At 49.0% G+C, this 20,048-nt stretch overlaps 1 protein-coding gene across 1 annotated transcript in view; it reads right to left on the bottom strand.

Moving 5' to 3' along the window:
* LOC128972680 (gamma-aminobutyric acid receptor subunit gamma-4) overlaps positions 1-20,048 on the bottom strand; it is a 35,701-nt gene that overhangs the window by 11,432 nt on the left and 4,221 nt on the right. The window contains exons 2-3 of the mRNA XM_054388774.1: positions 18,732-18,880; positions 18,482-18,549 (exon numbers count right to left, since the gene is read on the bottom strand). Of these exons, the coding sequence (XP_054244749.1) occupies positions 18,482-18,549; positions 18,732-18,880 (217 nt within the window). The remainder of the gene's footprint in view (positions 1-18,481; positions 18,550-18,731; positions 18,881-20,048) is intronic.

Below are 20,048 nucleotides of genomic sequence, written 5' to 3' on the forward strand. Positions count from 1 at the left end.
AAAAATGCTCCAGGCTTTGGGAGTTCTTTTTCCCCTCTGATCTTCTCCCCTAGCCAGCTGGGGTTAAATTACAACAGTTCCTGAAGCCTTCTCTCCTGTTCCCATCAGGTGAGGTTTGCATTGATGTTGAGGAACCTTGCATGACTGCAGCTCTACACTGGTCAGATGTGGGACAGTGCTCAGATCTTTCTCTGAGCATTAATTCAATCCCACTTAGCTGTAGACATCTGACCAAGGTGATAAAAATAGAAGGTGTTTTGACTATGAGTTCTACAGAGTCACTGGAGAGGGGTAGGCAATTCTTGAAGGCCATCCCAATATGAAGCAGTCCAAGCTGTCTTCTGGAAACACCTCACACTCCTACTGACCTTAGGAGAATTCAGGCCAGTCAAAGCTGAATAGTTGAAGTTTGGCAGGATGAGCTCAGCCTAAAAATCAAGGTAGTGCTGCTTCCTGAACTCCTGCACCCATGTAATTTCTCTCTGCCTAATTCATTCCCGAGCTTTAGAAAGACACTTCCCAATACCTCAACTTCCCCATGTGGAAAAAGGTTATTGTGAAATATGCCTCTGACATTACTGTACCATCTGCTATGCAGCACATGGAGGTTGTTAATTTCTCTGTAAAAGAATGGGCTTTTTTAGTGCTCTCAACAGAAGGAGCTAGCAAAGTAAGAGGAATTGCTCTAACAGCTAGGTCACACCATGTGGATCACACATAGGGTAGCACACGCATGTTGGCATGCATGCAAGATGGCATCAGGCTTCAGCTGTGAAATAATAAACCAAACTACCTGTAAGGCAAACACTGGAGACTGCCTACTCTAAGTACTACCCACATGAGTTTATCCAGTGCTGAGGAATGCCCTGCAGTGTCACTGCTGCTAGCTAGAGGGGCCTGTGTCCAGCTCAGCCTTTTAAGGTGTCCCCTCTGGCCCTTGGTCACCATCATCACCTGGCACTGCTGCACATCACTGAGCAGTCCTCACTTTCCACCTCATGTTGGTGGAAACCCAGTTCCAGAAAATAGTAACATCTAAAAAAATTTAGTGAAAAAAACATTTGTGGCAACAAAGGGGACACAGAGCTGACAAGAATCATTCATCTTGGAAGCAAAATGTAAAACAACAACAAAAAGATTTTTGCTGCGCTCCTGTCCTGGTTTCGACTAGGATGGAGCATGAAGGCGGGAAGACTTGCTGGGCTTATACTGTAGGATAATAATAATAAATCATAAAATGTAATAATAATAATAATAATAATAGTAATAATAATAATAAGCAGCAGCAGCAGCTGGGATAGAGTTAATTTGCTGCCTTGGAGGTGGTGCAGTGCTGTGGTTTGCTAGGGTGTGAGAACAATGCCGGGTCACACACTGATGTTTTGGTTGTTGCTAAGTAGCTCTTAGATCTGAAGTGAAGAACGTTTCAGTTTCCTGTGCTCTGCCAGCCAGCAGGTGCAGGAGGAGCAGGGAGGGGGCATGGCCAAGACAGCAGATCCAAACTAACCCAAGGGATGCTCCACAACACAGAACATCATGCTCTGTGTATCAACTGAGCAACTGCCTCAGGCGTCAGTCAGTGGGTGGTGAGCAACTAACTGCATTGCACATCATTTATCTTTTATTGTGTTTTATTCCTCTCTTTGTTTTCTATATTAATTACTATTACTACAGCCTTTTATTTCAGTTATTAAACTGGTTTTATTTCACCCCACAAGTTCTACTTTTTCTCCCCTGATCCTCCCCCCCTGTCTCACTGGGATAAGCGAGTGGCTGCATGGTGCTTAAGTCGATGGCTGGGGTTAATCCAAGAGAACTCTCAAACCCTTTCATTTTTAACATCATAGTTTACATGAAAAGCTAGGGAATTTCCATAAGGAACTGAAAAATAATTTCAAAGAAACTCCTACATTTTCAATCTAGAAGAAAATAAACAGGCTCAGAAATCAACCTGTCCCCAGCACAAGAGAGCTGGGAGCTTGCCACTATTCTCACTGTGTGATAGCCTAAGACTTGCTCCTTGGGTTATCCCAGCCCCAGCCACTCTGCCCCAACCTTCATGTCCCTAGAGCATCTCCCTGCTCCCCATCCTGTTGTCCTGGCATAGCAAGGACATCCAGCCTAGCCCAAGTTATCTCGTCCCTGTGCTTCCTCTCTCATCTCTGTGTGTATGTGCACACATGAGGGGAATCAGCTCCTAGTTCCAGTTGGATTTGGCCCCAGGAACTCAGGTCCAGACTAACTTCCATGCAGCAGATTATGAGTTAGGGCTACCCAGTTTCAGACTAACTGCTTAAATGCACAGGGTTAGCCTGACACAACTTGAAACTGGCAGTTTGTATTTTCAGATTGCCTTATACACAGAACAACCACAGCTGTGCCCTGCCAGAAGCCCCTTTTCATATGGCTTAAAGCAAGCTTGTGTGTGTGCAGTTCAGCTGACCCCTCTCAAGGATGCAATTGGTGGGATACAGGGGAGTTGGCACTCTGTGGTCCCTCTCTATCCTTCTGTGAGCTTCTTAGCATTCTTTAAGAACTCAGCTTTCTGACAAATGCCAAAGAGAGAAGCAAAGCCATGAGATGAGGATGCCTTAGATGTCTTCTTAAATTAGAATAACATTAAGGATTTACAGGTGTTTTCCTGCAACTTCATCTGTATTCAACACCAACAGGAAAACCTCCAAATAAAGGAGGCAGAAGCCTGGAAATAGGTTCCTCCATTTTCCTCTGCTGAAGAGACAGTTTGGAAAAATCCAAATAACAGTGGGGCTGAGTGATTAATATCCTAGCCAATCTTCCTCTAGATATTACTCTTCTGATATTTGCTTTTATTCACAGAGTCCACTTCCCTCTGCACCTCCCAGCAAATCCCTTGCTGCAGTACAGTAATGCACACTTCTTTCTGGGAAGCATGACCAGCATTTCATGTGGGCTGAGGTGAATCTGATGGCTGCACGCTGTCACTTCCAGAGCTAGGCACAGTTAAATATCACAGAAAAACTCTCTGGGGTGCTGCAAGTCAAGAAAACCTCAGGAGAAGACCCAGAAGTGGGATGTATTTCTTTCAGGGGCTGGTAGGTTGCCCTGGGCTGCTGAAGGCAAGCCATGAAACCTCTCCTCTTGTCTCTGTCTTCTGCAAAACAGAGGACAGCCCAAGCACCCTCCCTTCAGCAACTCTACACCCCACATCTCTTCAGGGGTGAGCATTTTCCTCTCCATGACATCCCAAGCATCCCCTCCCAGCCTGCAAGCATCTCTTACAAAGCCTGGACTGCTCCCAGCAGCCAGCTCCATGTTCTAGGGGAGATGCTCAGGAATAGCAAAAAGTCTGCAGGCATTCTCCAGACTAAATAAACAAGCTAAATAAAATAACCTTATTTGAGAATGGTCTTCACATCTGAGGCACAACTTCTTGTCCTCCCAGCTGGTGGGCAGGAATGTGCTTCTAGCATGACAGGTGCAAGCACTCTCCAAAGGCAGCAAGCAGAGAGGATGTGGACTAACAGCTCATGCCTGACACTGACCACTTTAGTGACCAGTTGGGCAGCTTCAGCCTTCTCTCAGTTCTCCCATTACTAGTGTGAGACACACACATGCCTGTGGATGCCTCTGTGCCCCTGCTCTGCCTGAGTTTTATCTCCCTAACACAAAGAGCAAAAGGATAAGAACATACGTTCCATTATGCTTCCAAAGTCCTTCCCTCTCCAAGTCCAGCCCTAGAGAGCTTTCTGGACATGCTGCAGGAGTGGCTGGGGGAGCTCACAAGGACAAAGGGAGCAGAGCTGATGATCTGTGTTTTCAAGGTGACACAGTGAACTTCCCATCTGTTTCACTTCTGCAGCAACACCAGTAGCACTGTCCTTGGCTGAATGTCTTTTGCCTCTGCCTAGGGAATCTCAGTTGAGACAAAGTTCTTTTTATAATACCAACTTGCTGCTAAAAACTATCACCATGCCCTGTGCCTGTGCCAGGAGCCTTCTAACAAGGCATGCTGCACATGCTGCTCTGCAGATTGCAAACTCCCCACTCATGGCTTGACCATCCTTGGAGTCACTGCAGACAGGAACTGGGCAGGACTCTCAAAGCTGAGTGCTGGCTTCTGAGACTGCTACCTGACTGTTCCCACACACCTCTCCCATGCACCTGCAGGCAGGGACATCTAAGAGGCAGGCTTTTATATGCATGACAACCAACCACTCCTTAGACCCTTTCCCTTGAGCTGTTCCCTTGTACCACTGCTTCCTGCCCTTCAGTGATGTTCCCTCCTCACATGCAACCCCGAGATGGCTGCTGATTGCTATGGTGCCTCTTCCTCTTTCCATGGGAACACTGCCTGCTACCTGGAGTCTCTCACTGTGAACCCCAGGGGCACATGACCTAGTCATGTGTGGTTTAGCATCTGATCAACAGCCATCACCCAAAGTGTCATGGAAAGTCCTTGAGTCGAGACATGACATCAGAGCCAGACTCTGGTTTATAGAAGCACAGTCTGTCTGCACTCTCCCTGATGAGGTTATCACTGAGAGGCAGAGGCACGGACACAGGATGCTCTATGCAGCTGGAAAAGAAGTAATTAAAGGGGAAGATACTGAACACTTCAATGAAGTGGTATGAAAAACACCACAGGGAAGGAACTGCCTCCTTTTACTTGGATTCTTTACCACTCTCAGGACAGGACATGGCCTGGATGGAAGTCTCATGCAAACAAGGATGCAGCTCATTTACTGTACCATGATCTCTGGAAAGTGCCTGGGCTGTTTGGAGAGCAAAGCCACATTTGTCCAAGTCTTGTTTGCATGTCAAACCTTACTGCTAAATGCTTAAATGCTCCACATGATGTTTGGCTTGAAGCAACTTTGTGCCAGAAGAAGAAAGCAAGTGGGGGAAGAGAAGAGGTGAAGAGAGCAGCACCGAGGATAACTGGAAGAGAACATTTAGCACTTCAGGCAGGTGCTTTTGTTTATCAGTCCTTTAAGCTCATGGGGTGTTTGGGGAGACAAAAAGACATTTCCTTTGAAAGGGCTAGAAGATAAAACTTTTCTCTGCATACAATTAACTTCCCAAGATAGCTCCTCCAGGACAGCTTGGCAAGGTTCAGATGAGAAGCAGGAATTTCTTTAATTGTACTTCCCATTCCCATGCCAGCCACTGTGATTAAAATGAAGCACTGGGATGGGCACTCTCATACTGCCCAGGACTGGATGAATCCAGCTCCCCTGTACCAGGCAAAAGCAGTTCTGGGGAAGGGTATCTGAGGTGGTCAGCTTGTCCCCATGGAGACATGTGCAAATCTACTGTTGCCTGGGAACATGATCTGTTCCTCCAGCTCTGACGTGCTCCTTGCTCCATCTCTCTGTCCTTACAACACTCCTGGTCCTGTGCTGCTGGATTCCCATCAGCTTGCCTGCAGGCTCCTGCTCAGTTCAGGAGCTGGGCACTGCAGCCTCACTGTCTCCTCCTGAGGATGGAGAGGCAGGAATGAGAGCAGGATCCTGTTGTGGCAGCAGGGAAATAGCCCTCAGGTGAAGGCAGTGGAGCCCAGAAGTGGTGCTGAAGAAGCAATGCTGACCACCAGCCGTGGAAGCTGTGCTGCACCTGGGAGATGAATCACAGGCTGCAGTGGGCTACCAGTGGGCTACAGTGGGCTACCAGTGGGCTACAGTGGGCCAACTGAATCATGACACAGTACAAAGCACCACAAAGAAAATGGCCCTAGATGAGCAGTATGGTTCAGCTGTCCAAGTACCAGTAAGCCAGGGTGACAGCTGAGACCCTCAACATCTCAAACCTCGATGCTCCTCTGTCCTCCTCCCACCAAAACAGGTCTGAGAAAGCACAGTGCAGCTGTGCCCCTGGGATGCCATCTGGTGTATGGGAATACCTGTGCTAGCCAAGAGGAAAACCACTGTTTGCCTGTGCAAATCAATCCCTTTCTAATCCTTCTCAGGGATAAAAATGTACCTTAAAAACCAGAGAAAGTTCTGCTTACACAAGAGGGGCAGAATGGTTTTGTGCCCTCTGCAGAAATCCTCACTCCTGACACTGGTTTCTTCTGGCCTGAGATGAAGGCGGTGAGGACAGTGTACTCTGTTCCACTCACCCTTCCAAGGAAACTTGTTTCATGTTACCTGCCATGCCCCCTTGTTGTGCTTGCCAGCTTTCTCTTTCTGCTCAGCCAGTTCCTTGATTTAGCTCCTTCTCCCTGCTTTCGTTTTCCCTTTCACAATTCTTCTTTTTAAACTACCAGAAAATCACAGCCCAGCCCTAATGAAATTTCAAGGGAGCACCAGGCTGAGGAAAAGCAGCTGGGGGGAATGAATCAGGTTACAGAGATAGAACAATTTCTTTCTGTCTCCCCTGTTGGGTATTCAAAGGGCAAAGCAAGCTGAACTGCAGTTACAGAAGGGGACACCAGGCCAGCTGATACTCCTTTGAGGAATACATCCTCAGGCCAAGTGTGGTGGTCATTTGGAAGCCAAGACACCAGCAACTGGGCCTGCAGAGCTCTGCTGCTCTGAGCTGATCACTTCCTATGACACCTTTTGGCTGCAAAAGCCTTTCCTCAGAAACTGGGGGATGGTATTCTCAGACTTTTTTTTCCACCTCCCAACAGTTTTACTAGAGACCCAGCCTGCTGCAGGTGCCTCCATTTAAACTCAACTGTTCTACCTTCCCCAGCTGACCTAGGTGGCTTTAGAACATCTTTGGCAAGTGGTGAAAAGGATGAAAGCTGAGATTTTCTGCACAGAAGTCTAAGGGATGCACTGGCAGAGCCTGTATATCCCAGAATCACACATACAAAGAAAACAACAGATTCTGGCTCTAGAGCTTAGTCCACAAAGTTCCTGGGAGCTGGGCAGCTCATTCTCTGCTGCTCCTTACCAAACCCTACCACTTGAACTTGCCTTTGGCTTTTTGCAATAGTAACACTGAGGTATTTTTGTCTCCCCTCTTGCTGGTCCAGTGAGACAGGACCAGCATCTAAGCAGCCTCACTGCTGCAGAACTGGACTGAAGCTTGCAGCCAGAGCTCACATCCAAACAGCTGTGAGCAGTGGCAAGGGAGCTTGGCTTGATGCAATGCCTCACTACTTCCTTGTAGTGCAACCTGGGTGCCTGCCACCCCCATTCCCAGTACTCTTTCCATGCCCTACCTTCTCTTGCAGAGATCTTCCCCAAGCCTCCTGCTGAGATTTACTCTGCAAATCCCTCTGGCACCCCTGCTCCAAGCCATGTCACCACTGTGGCTCTTTGCTGTGGCTGTTCACAACATGCAGATTCATGTGACAAACCAAGGCTGCAAGCATGGGACAGGTCTGTCAGTCCACCACTGCCAGATCATGAAAGCAAATGGTTGTCTTGAATATTGTGGTGCTTTTTGCCTCCAGCTTTTATTTCCAAGGAGCAAATGGAGAGAGGATCAGACAGTTATCATCTTAACTTCACCCTCCCACTTCCCTGTGGCTGTAGCAACAACCAATCTAACTCCCACAAATTTTTCCCACTTCTCTACCCTGTTGCTCCACTTCCTCTTCTCATCCTCACTACACTAATAAGGTGCCTGTGGAAGAGGATGACAGGCCAGGGGACACAGGTCTGGTGTGGGAGGTGTAACAGGTACACTGGCAAAGCTGGAGGGAAAAAGCAGCAAATCAGGGGGAGGTGTCAAAACCAAAGCTCACAACATTTGCAGTCCCTGCTCTGGCCTTCCCTGTGCCCCAGCCACATGCAGACAAGGTGTTCCCTCACCCACGCTCCCCAGAGTTTTGGTTCACACATCCCATGTGCATCTGCCTCTGGGCAAGCCACTAACACTGCCTGCAAGCCTCCTGTTGAGCAAAGCTGATCAGATGGTTAGAACCATTCCCAGCTAACTGCAGGTCAGCAAACCACCACGGAATTCCTCACAACAAAGCCCTCTGGACATGAAAACGGACAAGCAAGGCTTATACCAGGGGTTCCCAGCTACCATCAACTCCATCCCACTGGGACACAGCATGCCCTGACCAGTATTGCTTCCCGTGCAGCCAGCATGACTTTGAGGAGCTGCTGCATTGGGGCCAGTCTCAGCAGCTCTGATGTGAAATGTCTGCAGTGTCTGCAAACCCACAGCAGTGAAGAATGGGCTCCTTCTGAGCAGATGACTGTGAAGATCTAGCTGCCCATTCAATTGCTGACCCTAACCCTATCAGCACAACAGACACCAAGCTGAAGAGGCACCGAGGAAGTGCCTGGAGACACAGAGTTGATGTGAATGGTTGCAGGGAGGAGAAGCAAAGCACTGCCTCAGCCCAGCCAGCCCCCATGCCATGAGGAGTCTCAGGCTGGCAGCATCACTGTTCCACTGCTGCTTGCTTGCAATTTGAATCATGGGCAATTAAACCCTTCCTGTGCACAGAGATGGGAAGTAATAGTCTGAATATTCAGCCTTTAACATTGAGGCATGAAGAGGTTCTTGCAGCACATTGCCTCTGGTCACCCACAACCACTGAATACTGAGAAGTAATCTCCATTTCATAACACATTTATAGCAGGCAAATTTCCTATCAGCCTTTCAGGGGAGATGGGGATGCAAGAAATAAATAGGACCAATTTCTACTGAAAAAAAAAAAAGAAGTTTGTTGCAAATAAATTAAAATTGTCAACTGAATTATCTCAGCCTCATAATTTCATTCAGAAACTTTTTTTTTTCCCTTCAGTTAACTAACAAAATATTTTTGTTCTACCCTTATCTATCTGATTAACTTAATTTTGACTTTTATTTTTCAAATACTCATTTTCATGCTTTCCTTATAGGATAGAATTTATCACCCCATGAAAATCAAAGCAAAGCAATCTGATGATAGTAAATGCACATGGATTGATGGTCTCTAAACACATTTTCCCTTAGAAATGCTTAAGAACTTTGACTGCCCCAAGGGGGAGGGAAGAATGAGCCCTCCTCCCCTACAATGCTGGCTGTTCACCTTAGATCAGAAGCTTTGGCTTCTGACCAGCTCTTTGACTTGGGTCTCATACACCTGAACTATCCAGATCTCTCTGGTGGAGAGATCTAAAGCCTTCAGTTCAGATAAATCAACTCTGCCTTAAAAAGAATCCAGCCCATCAAGTGACAAAATATTGCTACAGCTCAGAACCTATGTCTTTCAAAATTGACACAACAGTGCTTTCCCTTTGACTTGGGAGAATCAATTTAATGAGGTTCAGAGCACAGATCAGTACTTGAATCAAACACATGCTTCCAGGCCTGTCCATGCACACATGCCTCCATAAGGAGAAGTGGGGCTGTTGGGGAGCCCCAGAGCAGCTCCATTGGCTCCATTGTGATGACCATGGCCATAATCCACACTTGGCTTTGCAAGTTGAAGCTGCACACAGCAGCTGCAAGCCTGAGCCCACATCTCCCAGGCACATCCCTACCAGTGTATGATGGGCCAGGTTGCATTCTCACTGCCTGGGGTCTACAGCCATGTCCACACCTGGGCATCAGGACAAAGCTTCTTTTAATGCCCTACCAGAGGGCAAAGCTTCTACCAAACTCAGAAAGCTGCTAGCTGCCAGGGTTGCCAAGGGAGAGAACATCCCTCCAACCTAGTCCAGGCTCCAGTACGGAGAGTCTTCTGATCACTGGTACACTGTCATCATGGTCTATTAACAAGCAGAACTCCAGTTGCTGGCTGACACCTTTGGAAAAGGAAGCCAAGCACAGCTGCTTGTGGTCAGTAGCTTAGAAAGGTTGTGTGTGGGCAAGTGTGAGGAACTAGGAGTTCCAAGGCTCTCAGGTTGGGCACAGAGAGCACATCAACTGCTGGGGAAGTGTGATGGTTTAAAACTGTCTTTGTAATTTCAGCAATCATAGAATCATAGAATCAACCAGGTTGGATTCATCCAGTCCAACTGATCACCCAGTCCTAAGCAATCATCCAGACCATGGCACCAAGTGCCTCATCCAGTCTTCTCTTGAACACCTCCAGCAATGGCAACTCCACCACCTCCCTGGGCAGCACATTCCAATGCTCAATCACCCTCTCTGTGAAGAACTTCCTCCTAACATCCAGCCCAGACCTGCCCTGGCACAACTGGAGACTGTGTCCTCTTGTTCTGCTGCTGGTTGCCTGGGAGAAGAGACCAACCCCCTCCTGGCTACAACCTCCCCTCAGGTAGTTGTAGACAGCAATGAGGTCTGCCCTGAGCCTTCTCTTCACCAGGCACCTACAGTAAGCATCCTTCCTAGGCTGCCTTCAGAGGTTCAGGACAAAAAACTCTCTCTGCATTCATCCTGGCTGAAGAAATGTGAATTTTCTCCAAAGTCTGTCACAGCATGAATGTGAGATTGAGACATCCCTGCCAGCAGAAGGCCAGAAACCAGAGAGGTGAAGGAATTTACCAGAGCTGCTTTCACTTCATCATGGATGTTGATTTATCCCTGGCTGCCTGAGGGCCAGAGGCTGCCTGAGCTGTGTGCTGTGTGCAGACACCTGTGTGCCAGAACTGATGCTGCAGTTTGGGAAACCTGACCGAGACAGCCACGTTCTCCATTTAGCATTGGACTGGGGAGCACAGATGTTAATTAACTTTAGTGCTTTGCTCTCCAGAAATGCCTCTGAAGAAAACCACTTTTCCCCACAGGAGGCTGCTGTCCAGATTTCCATATTTCATTTAGTGCCAGATTTTTAAAGGCAAAACTGCAGCTTTTTTTTTTTTTCTTCATTTTGTCTTCCCTGATAACAGACTCCTTGTGTTTTCCCAACATGTAGCCTATAAATAAAATACCAACATCAATGTCATGCAGAAAATACCTGGAGGGAATTGGTGTATGTTCTGGATAACAAAAGGAGCCTGGTGAATTATTTATAGTGAATAAATCAGCCCTTTTCCAGCTTGGGAGCAGATCCTGAAACTTGCAGAAGCTCTTGGGATATGTTCAGGATGGAAGCAACTCATTTATTTCACAGAATCATAGAATCAACCAGGTTGGAAGAGACCTCCAAGATCATCCAGTCCAACCTATCACACAGCCCTATCCAATCAACCAGACCATGGCACCAAGTGCCTCATCCAGGCTTCTCTTGAACATCTCCAGGGTCAGCGACTCCACCACCTCCCTGGGCAGCACAACCCAAAGGCAAATCTCTCTCTCTGTGAAGAACTTCCTCCTAACATCCAGCTTAGACCTCCTCTGGCACAGCTTGAGACTGTGTCCTCTTGTTCTGGTGCTGGTTGCCTGGGAGAAGAGACCAACCCCCACCTGCCTACAACCTCCCTTCAGGTAGTTGTAGACAGCAATGAGGTCACCCCTGAGCCTCCTCTTCTCCAGGCTAAACACCCCCAGCTCAGTAGAGACCTTCTGTTGTGGTTCATGGACACAAGCCACACGTCACCAGTGCTGCTCCACAGAGGACTTTGGTTGTTCTTTCTTGAGGCAAAGGCAAACGATGGCTACAGGAGGATGGCTGCTGGATAATGCCTGCCCTGCTCTGCATACCAGGCCTCGTGAACACCAGCAGCTCTGTGAGGAATGCTGCATGTGGGCACACAGAAGGGTAGAGGCTGGAAGGGACCTTGAAAGGTCATCCAGTCCAACCCCCCTGCCGGAGCAGGATCACCTATAGCAGATCGCACAGGAACGCATCCAGGAGGGCCTTGAGTATCTCCAGAGAGCGAGACTCCACCACCAGTCCACAGGATTGGGCTCAGGTGACCATCCCTGAACATCAAGGAATCAAGAGAGACGATCACTCTCCAAGCAAATGAGTATCTGTGGAGGTGTTATGAATGCACCACCAGCTCCGGCGGCACAGAGCCATCACTCAGGCATGGACACTAACGGCCAGGAAAAAGCACTGAGGTCCTTAGTGGGCACTAGCCAGCTCCCAGCACTTTAAATTTCTACCATATGCATCCATAGCAGGGAGCAAAAGCTGCCCTAGCTCATCAGTGAGCACGTGTCCCGTGCAGCTTCCCCAGATTTCTGCTGCTGTCTGACTCTCACTGCACACCGGGCAGGCCGAGGAGAGGGACCTTGGCACGGTGCTTCAGGCACTGCAATCCACCCTAGAAGTGGGTGCATCTGGGCTATTGCCTCCTAGACAGATGATTTGTGAAGCATTATTAAGTCCTTTCAGTTGAGAAGTGCTGTGCAGCCACTGGAGTCTATTATTATCAGGGAAGAAGAAGGGGGGGAGGTAACAAATTTACCTATAGGCTTATCTTGTGCTCCAGAGTAACACATGCAAGCATTTGAAAAAGTGCCATTTCCATTCCATTTCCTTCCTACTTATTCCCAAGCAGCCAAGGCTAAGTATAATCAAGACTTAAGTGTTCCTCAGAACTAGATGATTATTACCAGTCTCAGTTTCCCTGCATATTAAGAAAAGTCAAAGAAATGAAGCCAATCCTTGCAGTGGGACAGCAGGGCTGTAGCTCAGAGCTTCCCACCATGGTTCCCACACTAAGTGCCTTTCAACAACAAAGCACAGTCACTCTTCCTTGGGATGAGGCTTCCCTTTGGTAGGAAGATGCCTCAAACTGCCTAAGGCCTCTCTTGAGGGTGGCTTAGCCACATATGGCTTTTATAGAGCATAACTCCTTTCTTGGGGGTCTTTGCCCCTGCTGCTGGGACAGCTCAGCCATTCACGAGCAGCTGCCAGCCTGCTGCACACTCTGGGAATGTGGCATCCATGGGGATTTTACTCAGAGAGTCTCAATTCATCAGCTGGTCCACCCTTAGCTCTGAGTGGGGTGGAAGCAGTGCTTGGAAGAGGGTTGTGCAGCCAGCCACTGCCTCCCTGCCCTGCACAGCAAGCACCTAGGAGCAAAGACAAAGTGGCCCAGGTCCCCAGGCTGGCTCTGTCACAGCAGCCCCCTTCATTGCTGCTATCCCTTGTCAGCTTTAACTGCAAAAGCCAAACCTCCCTCCCTGGCTCCTCTGGATTTACATGAAAGCAGTCAGTGGGGAGTTCTCTTCATTCATGCTGGGCTTATAGTTCTAAATTATAAAGCGTGTCAAATGAGGATTTAATTTATATTTAACAAGACAACGTTTGTAAATTAATTATTCATCAGCTGATAATGAATAAACATTCCCCCTCCTCTCCCTCTCCCTTTTTCACAATGTTTCTACAATGCACCATACATGCAAATCTGTTACATCTATTCTGCAGTATTCTGGATGTGGGAAAATTTGTTCTTCATCCTCAATTTTGTTAGCGTGTTGCATGGTAACTAATGCAGCCAGGCACAGCATTATGAATTTAATAGTGTGCAGCATCTCCATCCTAAAGCAGGAAGGAGGAAGTATTCTACATGTGTATTTGGACCTATCACCCACTTCAGGTCCTAGTCCCTGGCTCACAGGCAGAGATAAGAAAATAATTTGCTGTAGTAACAAAGACAGAAGCTTAGCCCTACCCCCTGGAAATCACAGGCACTTCAGAGGCAGCAGTACCTCCCCCCTGGTGAATGATGGGAGGCCAGTTTTTCTCTTTCCATCTTTATTAAGTAATGAGATTGAGGTGGTGCAGAGTCCCAGAATAGCTGTCATCAAGTTTTGCTACAGAATTTGGCACACAAGGGCATCTCCTCATGCATCTCCAACATCTGAACCAGCCCTGGCTGCACCACCTCTGACTCCAGACATCTGAAGCAGGTAACCAAGGCAGGTCCTGGGTGAGTGGCCTGTCTCCATTCACTTTGGCCAGGAGGTTACCATAGTGTTTGGGCTATGTTCTCAATGTTCAACTCCTTGACCCTCACACTTGGTTTGGCACAAGAAAGAAAGGAAAGGATGTTCAGCTCTGACCTCTGGGAAGAAACTGAGAAGCTCTGGGTAGGACTTGCTCTATCCCCAAACCTGGAACAGAAGCACTTTTTCCACTCCCAACCGTGCTGGCTCTCACATGGACACTTCACAGACATCCTCAGGACTGAAAGACACTCAGCCCCAATAGTTGGCAACAACTTTACTTCCACAGCATCATTTCCTGAGAGTTAAGCATCCCTAAAGGAAGGTGATCCAGAACTGTAGGTGCCCTTGACATCAGCTAGAGCTATAATCTACAGCAATAAAGCCATTACAAAACAAAACCAGGAGCAAATCCCTCTTGCAAACAACCAGTCAGCGGAAAATTTGAACCAAAAGTCTCCTCTGCTGGTCCCTGCTGCTGTAGCCCTCTCTGGCATTTCTTCCTGCAAACATACTTGGAGAACCAGGGAGGGGTGTCTTTGCACCAGGCTCAGTTTAGTGATAAGCCAAGGACACCTAAATGTTGTCTGCATTAACGGGAATCTGATTTGGAACCTAGATCCATGACACAGCTTGGAAAGTTGCAGTACTTTGGGGGATAACTCATTTGGCTTGAGGTGCTGCTGGCTGGCACCCAGTGGCAGCAGCTGGCTCTGGAAGGGCTCATGGCCGAGCACATCCTTTCCCTGATGGTGTAAACACAGCTTCCCACCACCCTGAGAAGAGGCAAGTGCCCCAGTCCACAACAGGCTCATGGGGATGGGGAGGAAACCCTAATCCATGCAACAACAAGAGCAAACAGCTGTGGGACCTGACGGTCCCACTTCCCTGCACCCGTTTCCTTCTCAGCCCATCTCTTTCAACCAAGCTTTGTCCCACTTCCTACCATTTAGTCATCTCCCAGATTTATTTCTAGTTACTGCCACATTTTGGCTGGCAGAGCACAGAGGATCCTTTTCCCCAGGGAGGAGAGAATGCAAAATTTGCCCAACTCCCTAAATGAGAAACAAGCCTGCCTTTGTGCTTGACAAAAGATACCAGGAAATCACTACACATTTCTTCCCCCTCCAAGCCCCCCTGCCTTCTGCTGACTCCTGAATGTTAATGTTATTTGTGACAAGTGATCGATGAGGGGGACGCAGAATTCACACTGAGCACAGGGCATTTTCAAATCACCTATTCATTTTTAAGGGCCGGAATCAGGTTTGGATCCTGACATGATTTATCCTCTGGAGGGTGAGCAGCGGCTACGCAGGGCCAGCTTCCCAGCCCTGACAGAGCAGCACCAGGCTGAAGGCAGTGGTGAGTAGTTAACTCTTTGAGGGGTGAGCAGAAGACCACAAGGCACCAGGACTCAAACTACACTGCTTAAGTTGGAGCCTTCCATTCCACCAGCAAGCCAGGTCCACCCTACAGCCTTCAGCTTCAGAGGTACAGACCACACTGGTCCAAGCTAATAGCCACACTAATGCTGCTATATATCTTAAAACTAGAGCTAGCTGTTTATCTTCCACATTGCCTGGCTCTGTGAAAGAGAAATATTGATGTAAGGTGCTGTCATTGCAGTGCACCTAAGAGAGATGGATGAGATACTTCCCCTCCAGTGGACCTTCCAGCCTACAGGAGCCTTTCTATCTGCAGCAAAGAGAATGTCACCATGGGCCTGGGAGAGACCTTGCCCTGAGCCACAACTTGATCCCTTCCTTTGGAAATCTGCATTTCCTCAGGTCGTGTGTGGGAAAAGGGACCCACCAGGCACCTGGAACAGCGGACAAAGTGGGAATGCCATGTCCCCTGCAAAGACATTCTGTATCACATGGTTGGTATCATCCTGCCAGGGGATGGTATGACCCATAGAATGACCTAATTTATTGTATCAGCGTGGAAAAGTAAACAAAGTGGGTGAAGCAGCCAAGGCTAGAAGTGACACTGGCAGCTTTGTCACAGTCCTGTTCTCTTGCTTCAAGAGACAATACAGCAGGATGCAGCCTTTCTCATGAGCAGGGGAAGGTATTCAGAGTACAGATGTCAGAAAGCTGCCATCCAAGGCTATAAGACCTGGGTCTAGTTGTTCCCAGTACCTTTAATATCAGCCCAGCATCTCAGGGAGAAAGGTTTTAAAACTCAAGGGCATCACGGACTTAAGATTAGTAAGTTACCTAAGGGCACAGGGAAGGAGAGATGTCCATAGAAAGTTTACCCGGGGAGTCATATGGAGGTGTCTTTAGATCAGTAGTGACTGCTGGGACCCATCAGGGACCCCTGGACTTGTAGCATCTGGGCACGTTGGAGAGACAGTGCAGCCAGTTGTGACTGATGCCACAAAATCCCTCAAACTGCCTCTATGTCGAGTGGTTTCCTCCCCTGCCTGAGCAGCTCCTCACCATGCTATTCCCAGAAATGGCAATACCCTCCCCAGGTGGGGAGGTTGCAGGTGGGTAGGTTAGCCCCGTGGCAGCACCTTCCCCAGCACAGCCCTGAGCCCTCCTCAGATGGGGAGGCTGCACATGGGTAGGTTAGCCCCATGGCAGCACCTTCCCCAGCACAGCCCTGAGCCCTCCTCAGAAGGGGAGGCTGCACATGGGTAGGTTAGCCCCGTGGCAGCACCTTCCCCAGCACAGCCCTGCAGTCTTGCCTTCACACTCCTGGCTCACCTTAAGTGTGCCAGGACCCCCTGGGAGTCTGTGCAGTCGTGGAGCCCCACTTCATGAAGCACAGCAGCTTCTACTGACTCTTAGAAAGACCTAAACACACGGGTTGAGCTTCTCTAGGAGTAGTGAGGGCTGTCTTCACTCATATGATTCTCTGGTGTCTGGTGAGGATTGAGTTCACACAACAGTTTTTCCCCTTGGTGAGGCTGGCTGCTGTCACTGCCTTGCATCCTGTGCTGACAAAAGTGCTGGGGCTGTTGAACATGCCTGCAGCCCCTCTTCCTGCAGCCATCTAAGGTTTCTATTAGCCCAGTGGATCTAAAATACTGAAAGCCTGGGGTGGACGTAGATACTTTCTCACACACCCATCACCATGGCATAGCTGTGTTTCTTAGGAAACCAGGCTAGCAGCAGTGCCTGATAGCTCCATTTAGGAGAAGAGATGAAGTCTGAATGCAAGACTGGATTTTTATAAACCACTCTTTACTGCTACCACCTGCATGGCTACACAGTGCACCTGCAACAAGGAAGGGAGCAGAGCTTCCAGCAGAGGTGGAAAGGGGTAAATAGATGACAGGGAAAGAGAAGGAATGAGGATGTGCACTGTGGTTTGGCATAGTTTTCCTGGCATATCCTTGGGCAGTGCAAAACAGATAGGACAGCCACCTAGAGCATGACTTCTCCTCTACTTCCAGGCACAGCAGTGGTTGGGGAGGTAAGTACCTCCAGCCCCTGCACCCTTGCCCCTGCACTGCTGCTCTTACTTCACCAGGTTCACCCACCCACATGGGACGGAGGAGCTTGTGGTATCTCCTGGCAGCCAAGGCAGACATCCATATGGCTTGGACTCTGGTTGTCCTCCTGAAGACTTAGCCCACAGAAAACTATGACAGGATTTTTTCTTTGCCTTCAGGTCATCCCTGCTGGGCATCCTGATGGTGCCCTCATCGTGCAAGTGAGCACCCAGCCAGGTGCCCAGCTGGTGGGTTGTGAACAGGTAGTACTTAGAGGCCCATTGTGGTGGACAATCAGAAAGGCTGCTTCAAAATGCCTTTTGGAGTGGAAGTATTACAAGCACAATGCCATTCCCCCATCCTCAGAGGTGTTTGTTCAGTGGCAAATTTCTGCCTGAAAAATTAAAATAACATGCCCAGCCTGAGGACTTGCTTCTGGTTTAAAGGTGGAATTTTGTTTCTGCTCTGTTTTGCATTGAGAGAGAAAGAAAAACTGTCCTGGCTGTACCTCTCCTTTGCCTTCTCTGCCCCACTGCCCTGGCAGTGAAACTTGTCAGCAGTGAGGTTTGTCTCTTGCTAGAAAAGATGAAAAAATTACTTCACAGAATGGAAGTTTCCTGTGAAAATCAACAGCTGCTCTCCAGTGCATGGCCTGGAGGTTTTTTTGTCTAGACCAAAAGAGAATCCTGTTGAGTGTTTCCACAGCTCCCAGTACAGCCATGAGCAGAATCTGTCACAGGCAAAGTGGCATCAAAGGTGCTATGCAGTGGAGAAGAGCTTTTGGACCCAAGGCATGCTGCCTACCCCTCCCCATGAAGCCTGGGAACCCAAGTTTCACACCACCAGACCATTGCCATGGAAATCATCTCCAGATACCTATTTCAGTCCTCCTGGGAAAAGCACTACTGCCCCTCCCAGCCACGACTGCACTGGCTCAGGCAGGGTGGTGCAACCTGCCCCAAGCATCCTGGTGCCCACATGCCTCCCAGGCAGGAGAAACCAAAGCCACCAGACAGAGATGTATATCCACACATTGCCACTGGGGAGCAAAGAACATCAACCTCCTTCTGCCTGAGACCAGGAGTGTGGTGGGGTTGCTGAGCTCACCAAAGGCACTTGAGGACCTTGCTCTTAACCAGGAATGGCTGTCAAGCCCTTCTAGCTCCAGCCCTCAGCAGGTCAGAGCAGCTCTTCCCAGGGGAAGGGAAACAAATCCACATCTCCTCATGATAACACCACCCTCACACCACGTCTAGCCAGAAGGACACAACCTGCCAGCAGCACAGAGCCAGCTACCTTCCTGAGCTCTCAGGTGAGGCGATCCCACAACCCTGCAGCAAGACCACCACTCACCATCTGGATGACAGAGACCGGCCCAATGCTGTTCACGTAGATATCCACGTCGATGAACGTGGGCTTAACTGCAGAGGAAACAAAGAGGAGCTGGGCTTAGGATCATCTCTGAAGGGCTGAGGACCAGGGGAGCACCTGGCATCAGCATGGCTCCATCTAGCCGAGAATCCCAACTAGAGCAGCCCAAAAGGAAGACACAGCCAGGCTAGGTGACCACCCGTGGCCCCAGGGAGCTTCAAGGGACACTTACTGCCAATGTCAGGCCTCAGCTTGTTGTCATAGTTCTTCAGCAGGGAGTTGAGGATCTGTGTGGCGTCAGTCTCCTGTGCCTTGGGGGTGAGGACCCAGGTTTTATTGATGCTGAGGTAATCATAATCATATTCCTCTGTGCTCTCACACCTGGAGTGGAGAGACAAAAGGAGGACAAAAGGTCGCTGTGGCAGTTCTCTGGTGCTCTGTGGAAGTGAGAGCACAGATGGGTTTCAGAGATGCTAAAGGAGGAGGATGCAGCCCTGCTAAAAGGCAGAACATTAAGGAGCTCAGGAATCTCCTTTCAGCCATGCTGCTAAAACACAACTCACTTGGTGCCTTAGCTCACTTCAGGGTCCCCAGACATGCAGGGGCCTTGCTGCCTGTGGTCAGGACTAGCAGGCATGGGGTGCTCCATATCCTCCCTAGCTTGCTTTGGGAACACACTGGAACCACCCAAAACTGTGAGCCAGTCTCTGCCCTCCTCCATCACATACCTGCCTATTTCTCTCCTGGCCCTCATCTGCTGCCAGCAGCTCCTGCAGCTGCCTGTTAACTCCAAATACCTCGGCTACTCTGCATGCTGCTTGCACCTGAAGTGGGCTTCCTCTGAGGAAGATGACAGTGACCAAACAGCATTTCTGGGGAGCAAGGGATTTACAATAAAAGCATTTCAGAGAAAAGAGGTCCTAAAACTACCAAACAGGCAGCATGCACGTCTGGCTTGCCAGAAACCCAGCCATCTGCCCTGCACAGACCCTCAGAAATTAAAGCCTTATGCAAACCCCTCTACCCTCAGGCCTAGATCTGCCACAATCCATTACCTGTATTCACCAACCCTTCCTCATCAGCCTTTGGCACAAGCTCCATTTAAAGATGCTCCATCCTCCTGTCTTCTAGCTCCAAGCCAGGCAAAGAAAGCTTGCAGCCTCCTTTAGACATGATCCACTGAGCAACAGCTTCTCCCATTGCCTTTCAAATCTACCCTCTCTAAACCTTTCACACTTCTCCCTGTTCCTAAAGGAGTTTTTCTAAAGCCTGTAATTAAATTAGGTCCACGTGGTCACCTGGGAAGGTCTAACCACCTGCTGCTGCTCTGGGAAGCTCATTCACAACACTGTTCTTGGAGTCACACAGACAGACGTATGTGGGAAAGGATATCAAGCAATCCCACACCCAGCACACTCCCCTCCATGTCTGCCATGCCAACGTGTCACCTACTCCAGGGCCAGAAAGGGTCTTGCAGCAGGAGCTGCCACTGTGTCGACACTTCCTAGCAGGAGCCTTGCAGCTCAGAGGTGCAATCAGGCACCACCGA

Source organism: Indicator indicator, chromosome 17, assembly GCF_027791375.1.
Source record: "Indicator indicator isolate 239-I01 chromosome 17, UM_Iind_1.1, whole genome shotgun sequence".
Taxonomy (NCBI): domain Eukaryota; kingdom Metazoa; phylum Chordata; class Aves; order Piciformes; family Indicatoridae; genus Indicator; species Indicator indicator.